Source organism: Capra hircus, chromosome 29, assembly GCF_001704415.2.
Source record: "Capra hircus breed San Clemente chromosome 29, ASM170441v1, whole genome shotgun sequence".
NCBI classification, from domain to species: domain Eukaryota; kingdom Metazoa; phylum Chordata; class Mammalia; order Artiodactyla; family Bovidae; genus Capra; species Capra hircus.
This window is the reverse complement of record NC_030836.1, coordinates 25,804,521-25,814,267: the sequence shown is the minus strand read 5'-3', so window position 1 is coordinate 25,814,267 and position 9,747 is coordinate 25,804,521. Positions and strand designations below refer to the sequence as shown.

Sequence of the window (9,747 nt, the reverse complement as noted above, 5' to 3'; positions counted from 1 at the left end):
TGCACATGAATCCATAAAGATTATGATAAGATAAAAATTGATAAATGTGTCAGAGTACAAGTAAAAATTCATAATGGAGAATAATAGGGAAAGGACATCAGTAATTTTTATATTCCATATTCTATCATTAATCCTGTTCTTTTCTTCTCCATATAATTTCTTTTTCTCTCAGGACTGAATCTCTTTCAGGGTTAAAGTGTGGTTCCAGTACTTGGCCTGGTAAACTATACAACCTACTAATCTCTGGAGAAAGAATTTTTGTAAGAAATAGAAAATGTTCCATCTCTCCTGAAGCTACAAGAATAGCAAATAGAAGAATAAAACCTGTATCGACAAAGGTTATTTCTAACAAAGGAGTTTTTTTTAATGACAACAACAAAAGACACATTAAAGATAGTCACTATGTCCTGTGACAGCAACCCTCTAATATTTTAATTATAATTTAGATATTAATTTATGTCTTTGAAGCAAAATTCTTTTCTGATAGAAGCTGTTAGACTGGAAAAGCAGATAGCTGGTTCATTCCAAGGCAAGAGCACAGAGCCATAGAAATCCTCCCCATTGCTGTAGGGTGTGTGAGCTGGGCTGCCCCTCTGGACTTCAGAGTGACACTTTACTGTGAAACTGAGGGTATGCACACCAGCTCTGTCCCTCCTGTAACACACAAGGCATGGTGCAGGTATCGTTTGTATTGATCTGACACTTAAAACATGACTGCTTGTTGGTTTATTTTTCTGGTTATTAATGATTTGTGCATCTCTTTGTGAGTTTATTTATTTTTGCATGTTGTCTGTAAACTGTTTTTTTTCCTAACACTTCACCCATTTTTCTATTGGGGCTGCCTTCTTGTCCTTATTGACTCACAGAAGTTCCTTGTATTTTTGAAATATTAATCCCTTGCCATATTTTAGATATCTTTTCCCTTTCTTCATCTACAACTATATTCTTATTGTTGATGTAGTCAAATTTACCACTTCCTGATTTGGGGTTTGTGCCTTTGAAATCTAAGAAATTCTACAACATCTCTAGATCATAAATATATTCTTTCATATTATTATTAACTTTATAGTTATCTCACATTTATGTATTTAATACTTCTACAGTTGACTTATGTATGTGTATTAGGTAAGGGTCTAATTTTCTAGGCAAGAATTCTGGAGTGGGTTGCCATTCCCTTCTGCAGAGAATCTTCCCAAGCCAGGGATCGAACCTGAGTCTCCTGCATTACAAGCAGAATCTTTACCATCTGAGCCATCAGGAAAGCCCTGTTAGGTAAGGGCCCAGCTTTATTTTTCTCTTTCCAAAACTATTAAATCATCCTATCTTCAGTGATTTGTGATGCCTTCTCGATCATATACTAACGTCCTATACATGGGACCCTAGCTCTGCACTCTCTATTCTGTCCCATTGGTCAATATGTCTGTAGTTGAGCAAATACTATTTTTATTACTGCATTTTGCTGTTTATCTTAACACCTGGTAAAGTAAGTCCCTCTTGTTAATACTCTCCTTTTTTGAGGCTGACTTTTCTGTGTATGGACTTTTATTTATCTATATGAATTTTGAAGTAATCATCTTATGTTCCAGAAAAATTCAGCTGAGATTTTCAGGGTTAAATGTCTGAATTAATCTGGGGTTGAATCAACATCCTTAATGTTAAGTCATCCCATCAGTGAGCTAGAAACTTCTCTCCATGTTTGAATCATACTTTAAGGTGTTTGCTAGAGGTCTGACACACCTTCTCCACTGGACTTCTATGAATTACTGGTGAAAGTAATTGCGAGGAACTTTATAGTTTTGCTGTTACTATGAATAGTTTATTGTTTTGGTCATGTTTTCTATTTGGGTATTTCTACTATGGAAAAACCTGTTGGTTTTTGGATCAAATGTGAGCCATCTTATTAAATTTCCTAATTAATTGTAATAATCTGTTGATTTTGTGGCTTGGGCAGTTTATAATTATACCAATGGAAAATTTTTTTACTTTTTTTTAAATTTAATTTTTAATTGAAAGATGATTGCTTTACAGAATTTTGTTGCTTTCTATCAAACCTCAACATGAATCAGCCATAGGAATACACGTGATGACAGTTTTATCTCTGCTTTTCTAATCCTTATATCTCTTCTCTCTTTCTATGTACTATGGCATTGGTCAGGGTTCCCAGAACCGTGTTAGACAACAGTGGTGACAGTGAGCATTCTTTGCTCATTCCTGATCCTTCAAGCGATGGGCTAAAAGTTTTTCCATTACAAAATATGTTAATTTTATGAAATTAATTTTATTTCATCTTAATTTTATAAAATTAAGAATGTTCCATTTGAAATGTAATTTACTAAAGCATTTTTTCTCTCTCTTTTGAAAAATTCTTCTTATCATTGATTTATAATGCTTGTTAGTTTCTGCTATACAGCAAAGTCTATTGACAAGATATATATCCACTATTTTTTACATTCTTTCCCCATATAGGTCACTGCAGAGTATTAAGAAGAGTTCCCTCTGCTATATGGTAGGTCCTTATTAATTATCTATTTTATGTATAGTATTATGTGTTTGTCAATCCCAGGCTCCCAATTTATTCCTCCTCACCCCCTGCGTAATACCCTGGACACTACAAGGTTTTTTCCCTACATCTGTGAATCTATCTTAATGGACTTTTTAAAAGAAACATAACTTCAGCTTTATCACACTCTTTTTTGATCAATTAAGATAATATTATTTTTCTCCTTTAGGCTAATAATGTGATGAATTACATTAATTGTAGTCATAATACTGACCAATTCTTGCATTCCAAGAGGAAACCTCACTCGCTTATGAGGAATTTTTAATGCTCATATTTGGTTTGGTAACACTATGCTCTGCTTGAATTGTTTGCACCTTTAGAGGTGAAGTGGGACTGTTGTTTTCTTGTATTGCCCATCTCTTACTTTGGAATCAATTAGTCTACTTCTTTAAAATGAGCTATACATCTCTACTCTTGATTAATTTTCTACACCAACCTGTGTAACATACTATTAACTATCCCCTGAGATTTTAGCAGACTCTCCTGGAAAACCACTGGCCTTAGTAGGGGATACTGGGAAGAAGAAAGCTGTGATAGCCACTTTTGCTTATTTAATACTTAACTAACTTCCTAAAGACATCTATGTTTCTTTGCACTAAAAAAAAAGGCTATTCCTTCATCTAAATTAGCAAATGATGTGCCACCGTGAGTTGATTAAATGGAGATCTGAGGCTCCATGTTAAGTTTAACTTTGAACCAGGAAAGAGGAATTCAGATTAATCTCACTCACTTGGGTCTGTGTGGAGAGTCTACCTCTGTGAACTGGGTCTAACCAGCTCAGAATAATGCTGCTGAAGACCTTTTATGCTGAGAGACGCTAGAGTCATTGCAGAGGGTGTCATGTTGTGCTGTGTTGCAGCTGTTGTTGGCGTCGACTGTTGTGGCTTCTACCAGAAGTCACTGGGTGTACACGCATGACTGTGGGTGTTGTCTCACCTGTGAGTTGCCAGCAGTTTGCTGAGAGGAGAAACGCGGTGGATCTGGTCTCTTAGATGGTTGTTTCTAGGTTTGGAGTGACTGGCGTCAGATTTGTGTGCGATGCTAGGAAGTCGGTCTTTCCTTATGACACCAGCAGTCTGTGGAGGCTGTTTTCCTACACTCTTGGACCAGGGGCAGAGTGAGGAGCCCCCTCAAGCAGAGATGATCCCCTCCTAGCAGGTCACCTCAGAATCAGGGGGCTGCTGCCCTCTACCAGATAAACAGAGATCCTCAGGAAGCTCAGAGCAGCTGTGCAGTACGTTTCCTTTTCTGATGTGTCAATTCCAACCCTCATGTGTCTTTATTTTCTCCCTTGAGAAAAAAAAAGTGCAACAAATATTCAACAATGTATAGGGCATTGATAATTTCTTCAGTGCTATTTTCTTTTAATCTCCCTGGTGAACTGAAGGATGAAGAGGAGGGAAGCCAGCCTTTCTGGTCCTAAAGCTGTGTTTCCTTTCCTTTTGGTAAACTGTGAACTTCACAGTCCTGTCTGTCTGTCTCTCTCTCTCTGCCATGTAGTAGAATTACAGGGTTTGGCTTTAGAGAAACGACACATCCTCCCAACTGCTGGTGAAAGAAGCGCTGTCAGTGTGAGGAGAGAATATCCCCCCTTCTCCTGCAGCTGCAAAAAATACAGGAGATTTCTCTGTATCAAACACTTTGGGACCTAGGCCCCAAGTGCTATTAATAGTCAGAGTGTATCCTGTGGGGTTTTGTTTTTTGGTTGCAAAGCTTTGGTGTTCTTCTCTTCTCTTAATTATAACAGAAAATGAAGGTCTCTTAAACCTCTCAGTAGTCTTATCACACATGGCTATTAAGGAAGCAGTACCTCCTAATATATAAACCAGGTCTCTTTCAAAAATAAAACAATTTGCTAATTGTCACTCACTATTAACTATTAATCTGAAACAAGAGGCACCAACAGATACCATCTCTGCAAACCAGGACACAGCTTTTCATGGAAGACTCCTGGGAAATCCCTTTAAGGCCTGAAGACTCTGAAATCATATGACAGGATGGTTTTCTTTTGCAGGAGAAACAAGTAAAAAGAGCTGACTACTACTGTCTTCTATTGTTCTAAGCATGGCCCTGCAAGGAACTGGGTGTTCCTTCCAAAGACAGAGTGCCATAAGTAACAAGGAAGAGAACTTGCAATGCTTGACTTGCTGTCTAGAAATCGTACTTACTTTGTCTCTAATGATTCTATCAAATAAGAAATGACTGGAATGATGCAAGAAAGTGGGAAATAGAATTCCAGTATCAAATGGCTCCAGACAGTCAAAAAGTTGCAAAAGAATGTGATCACTGGCCCCTGATTTCTGCCCCGAGGAAGGCAGAAGAAGAGATGTGTACATCACAGTCCCCCTCTGAGGAGCTGCCCCAGGGCATGTTCAGGGCCGATGACTAGATGGTGACAACATCCCCTCTCCCCACCATGTCTACTCCTGGGACCAAGTCAGCTAGGCCAGCTCAGGGACCTGGACTACCCCAACCTCAGGGAACCCCAACTTTCCCAAGGAGTTGAGAATGTTGAGAATATTTAAATATTGCTTAGCTTTGCCTTGGATAAAAAGCAAACAGAGCAATCCTTTAGACAGTTATCCGCCCTACGTGTTCATCTCATTACACCTACAGGAAATAAAATATGTCCCAAACCCAGAAAGAGGCATCATCCTATTTCTGAGAGGTTCTACTCTAAGACAGGGCTTCTCAGGCGGCTCCGTGGTAAAGAATCTGCCTGCAGTGCAGGAGGCGTGGGTTCTATCCCTGGGTCAGGAAGATCCCCTGGAGAAGGAAATGTCCACACACTCCAGTACTGTTCCCTGGAGAGTCCCACAGAGGAGCCTGAGGGGCTACAGCCCATGGAGTCACTGAAGAGTCGGACACGAACTTGGTGACTAAACAACAACAAATCCAAGACCGCGGTTCCCAGACCACAGCGTCATCCTCAGCCGGCGTGCTTCCTCCCGGGACAGTGCTCTTCTTTCTAACGTCCTGCTCACATTTCCCCGAGTCTTGTAACAAATTGGAAATGCTTCGCCCTCCTTCTTCTCGGGATTACTACTTGAGCACAAGTCCCACATCCTTCCAGACTCTAATTTGCCATCTCCCCTTGTCTCAGTTCACAAGTCTCCATGATTTGCTTGCATCTGTCTTGGAGATGGAGTCCCTGTGTCTCCAATGCACGGCTCACGTTCCTTCTCTCCTGTGAACACTCCAGGCAAGAATCCTGAGGTGGTGCTCCTGGGCTGGGCCTTACTTGCCCTCCTGCCGTCCTCAGGCTTCCAGCCCAGGGACCCACTGTCAGGAAGAGCAGTTCCATGTCCTCTGGGTCCCCACCATCTCTGACATATTACACATGCATCTTCCCTCCTCCTCTGGGAAATCCAGTGACCTTTGAAATTTCCCTTTAGGATGAAGAGGCAGAGATGGGGCACGGAGTTCATCAGAGACGCCATCCCCGAGAGAGCACCTGCATGAAATTTCCTCCCAAGATTATCTTCCTGAACTCACAGAATAAAGCCCAGTCCTGCTTTTCTGATTGATACACCTTTTCTTTGACATCGTACACGCCAGCATTCTTGTGATACATCAGCTTTCTCTGTATCCTTCCTGAACCTGTTATCCTGATAATTTAACAGACATATGGACTTTTCCTGTTCATTTTCATGGTGTCATTTCTACACGATATCATAGCAAATTTGCTCACTGTAGTTCAACCTTCCTGGGATTGCAATGACCTCTCAATATGACCTACTGTTATGACCATCAACAGCATCTGACCATGAATACACTTGAAGCTGGAAGACTCCCTTTTCCAGGGCTGAATCCACCCCGTGTGTGTACTGGAAGTTTGATTTTCCTGAGTTTTATCTCCTTCCTTTCCTCCTGCTGTAGCCTGAGGTCCCAGCTTCATCCTGAGCTGTCCCTTATAAGGGACCCGTTGTGCTGTTTCATTTGCCCTGTTGCTCACATTCTTTATTCAACTCTCTTTTTCTGATGTTAGTCTTTGGAATTCCCAGGTGGCTCAGGTGGTAAAGAATCCACTTGCCATGCAAGAGACCCAGATTCAACCCCTGGGTCAGGAGGCTCCGCTGGAGAAGGCAACGGGGTATTCTTGCCTGCCACTCCAGTATTCTTGCCTGGAGAATTCCACGGAGAGAGGAGCCTCGTGGGTTACAGTCCATGGGGTCCCAAAGAGTTGGACAAAACTGAGCAACTAAGCCCACACACACTTCACAGCAAAAGTCAGTAGATTACAGTGGGGGATGAAAAACACATTTGTCTCCTGAAGTGAGACTAGAAACAGGCAGGAAAAAGCCCAACATGCTACATTCTGAAAGTTGCCAGATTGCACAATCTAGGAAAATTAGACGTGAGTGAAGAATAACACTGCTGTTTTGAATGCTGGGTTCTGGTCAGGAGGGATTTCCCAAATTTTCTTTCCTTCTTTCTTTTTTTGCTTCCACCCCATTTCTCATTTGCTCCACTGGCCAAGTGTCAGTATATAAAGCACCAGCCCCATCTCCCAGGCAGGCAGCACAGGCAGCTCAGCTTCACCAGGAGCCTCAGCAGCAGGTCACAGCCAAAGGTGAGGAGCTAGAACTCTCCAACACTTTTCCTCTTTGGAGACTTTCTCTTCAGCAGCATTCTTGTGCTGCAGCCCAGCTCTCTGCTTCCTTCCTGAATCTACTGTTCTGACCATTAGAATCCACCAGATGTGAGCACTTCAGGGAGTAGGGCTCTCCTTGTCTGCATCTCCTGCGCACGCAGTGATGGGGTGAGCACGTGGGCCACAGACACCTGTGCCTCGTTCTCCTCGTCTCGTATCACAGAGAGGCGGCACAAACAGACTCCTCTTGCCTTTGGGAAACTTGCAGCAGTGCAGCTGGGTTTCTGGCTGATAGAGGATGACTGGACTGGAAAGTGGTTTATGCTAAAATCACGTTGCAATCCTTCATGCAAGAAATAACTAGGATTCCCAGGATTCAGTGGAAATGAGAGCTGGATCCTCTGTGTTACAACCTATCCTCTATCTATCTATCGAGATAAAATTCAGAGGGGTTTATGTTTGGAATGTAAGAGTGTATCCACATTACAACTCAGCCCCAAGCTCTGTCATTCTTGGTTGAGTCCACTCATCTCTCTGTTGCAGGATGAACCTTTCCACGGGCATCATTTTCTGCTTCCTGATCCTGGGTGTCAGCAGCCAGGGATGGGGGACATTCCTCAGGGAAGCTGGTCAAGGTAAGGACCAAAGGATGGGCCAGGGGAGGCTGTGTCTGCTTCCAGGCTGGGAGTATTCTATATCCACAGGCTTTCTCAGTATTGACCTTCTTCTCAAGCTCTGGTCTGAGCCTTTCCTGTTTCTTTCCAGGTGGAGGTTCATTGTATAAGCAAACATCCTTTAAATAAAGAGCAATGACCTCTTCTTCACACACATCACACACCTCCAGAAACAAAGTTCCAACAGACTTAGAATGAAATCAAACAGAATAAACCTTGCACCAAGTGTGATAGTCACAACTTCAGATCAGGGAAGTAAGTGAGAAGTAAAGAAGTATTCATTTCAAGCCAATATAATAATCTCCAAGGGCTTAGTCGAAGGCTGAAACCTGGAATCAGTGGGAGGAAATGATTTATTTCTCTCTTTCACCAAAACATGATCACATTCATCTCATCATTTTCTTTTCCTCCCAGGGGCTAAAGACATGTGGAGAGCCTACAGAGACATGAAAGAAGCCAACTACAAGGGTGCAGACAAATACTTCCACGCCCGCGGAAACTATGATGCTGCCCAGAGGGGACCGGGGGGCGCCTGGGCTGCTAAAGTGATCAGGTACCAGGGCCCCTGGGGATGGAGGGATGGGTGAGCAGAGCTTGGCTGCCTAGGACAACCTGGAGGGGCCAAGCCCTGAAGGACTTTCCAGTAGGGCTGTGGGCCCTCCTACTATTAAGCACCCTCCTGCTCTATGCCCAGTGTGAGGTCTGAGTGGCTGAAGAGCAGAGCAACTTGGTGGGACAGGTGACTCTCCACCCTGCCCCTATGGGTGCTGTTCACCCAGCACAGGGATGAGGTGGGCAGAGCCCAGGGAGCCTCAGGGTTGTAGCCCCTCTTTCCTTGGCTCCTCTCAGAGTCATTGATCCCTTGGAAAGAGGGAAGTTGGGGAGGATGGGGCTGTGGCTGAGAGTCCTGGATTAATCCCCTCCCTGCCTTCCTTTCCAGTAACGCCAGAGAGACTATTCAGGGAATCACAGACCCTCTGCTCAAGGGTATGACCAGGGACGAGGTACGGAAGGATTCGAAGGCCGACCAGTTTGCCAACGAATGGGGCCGGAGCGGCAAAGACCCCAACCACTTCAGACCTGCTGGCCTGCCTGACAAGTACTGAGCTGCCTCTCTCTCTGCTCAGGAGATGGGGCTGCGAGTCTCCAGGGGCAGGGACACTGACCTAGAGAGTTCTCTGTCCTCAGAAGGCAGCAGATCTAATAAATGCTTACGAGATGCAATCCTGAGACTGTGTGTCATTCTTGGTATAAGGACAGCCTGTTAGTTCCAGGACTGATGGCAGGACCCCGGAGTGAAGGCTGAGCCTGTGCCTCTGTGTTTGGTTCTGGACACAATCTCAGCATCATTCAGGACAGACCCCTCTCCAGCCTCCCCTGATCAGACCCGCTCCCTCTCCAGGCCCCTCTGGGGACCCTGGGGCCCTTTCCAGGCCCTTCGCTGTCAGGCCTTCTCACTCCCTGCAGTCGTGTCCTGTCCCCTCGCTGTCGGGGGGTCTAGTCCCCTAGCCTGTCCTCGGAGCTCTCTGTGTGGGGCGTGGACACGGCCCAGGAGGACTGGACGGGTGGAATCCTGCTCCAGAGACTGCCACCTTGATCCCTGTTCATTTCTCAGCAGCACCTACAAGTCCAGCCACGAGCCACTCTCTGTCTGTGCCTCCGGAACCGCCTCCAGTGCTGCTCCCTTCCCTCTGTTTCCTTGCCTTCTACACGTTCCCAGCAACAAACGTGTCAAGAAGTGGAGGAATAGTGACAACATCAAAATTCAGAGCCAGGCGGCTTTTGTGTTGGATATGATTCATGTCCTTGAGAGGAAGTCATTTTCCCCTCCTGGTCCTTTCTCAACCCAGGGAAGCCAGCAGCAGTTACCTCTTACTGAGGAAAACATTGTCTCTAATGGAAGGGAGTTGGGTCTGTGG

The 9,747-nt window shown here is 44.2% G+C and overlaps 1 protein-coding gene across 1 annotated transcript; it reads left to right on the top strand.

Moving 5' to 3' along the window:
- On the top strand, positions 7,008 to 9,056 carry LOC102168428 (serum amyloid A protein). The gene is made up of 4 exons (XM_018043001.1): positions 7,008 to 7,133; positions 7,698 to 7,789; positions 8,243 to 8,381; positions 8,769 to 9,056. Exons 2-4 carry the CDS (start codon positions 7,699 to 7,701, stop codon positions 8,932 to 8,934), a joined length of 396 nt encoding a protein of 131 aa, XP_017898490.1. The 5' UTR covers positions 7,008 to 7,133; position 7,698; the 3' UTR covers positions 8,935 to 9,056.

What these genes read in the sequence shown, in the direction of transcription:
- LOC102168428 (XM_018043001.1), top strand. Translation starts at nt 7,699, where the DNA reads ATGAACCTTTCCACGGGCATCATTTTCTGCTTCCTGATCCTGGGTGTC. An exon ending in CCTCAGGGAAGCTGGTCAAG is followed by an intron (nt 7,790 to 8,242) that starts GTAAGGACCAAA and finishes TTTTCCTCCCAG; the next exon opens with GGGCTAAAGACATGTGGAGA. An exon ending in TGGGCTGCTAAAGTGATCAG is followed by an intron (nt 8,382 to 8,768) that starts GTACCAGGGCCC and finishes CTTCCTTTCCAG; the next exon opens with TAACGCCAGAGAGACTATTC.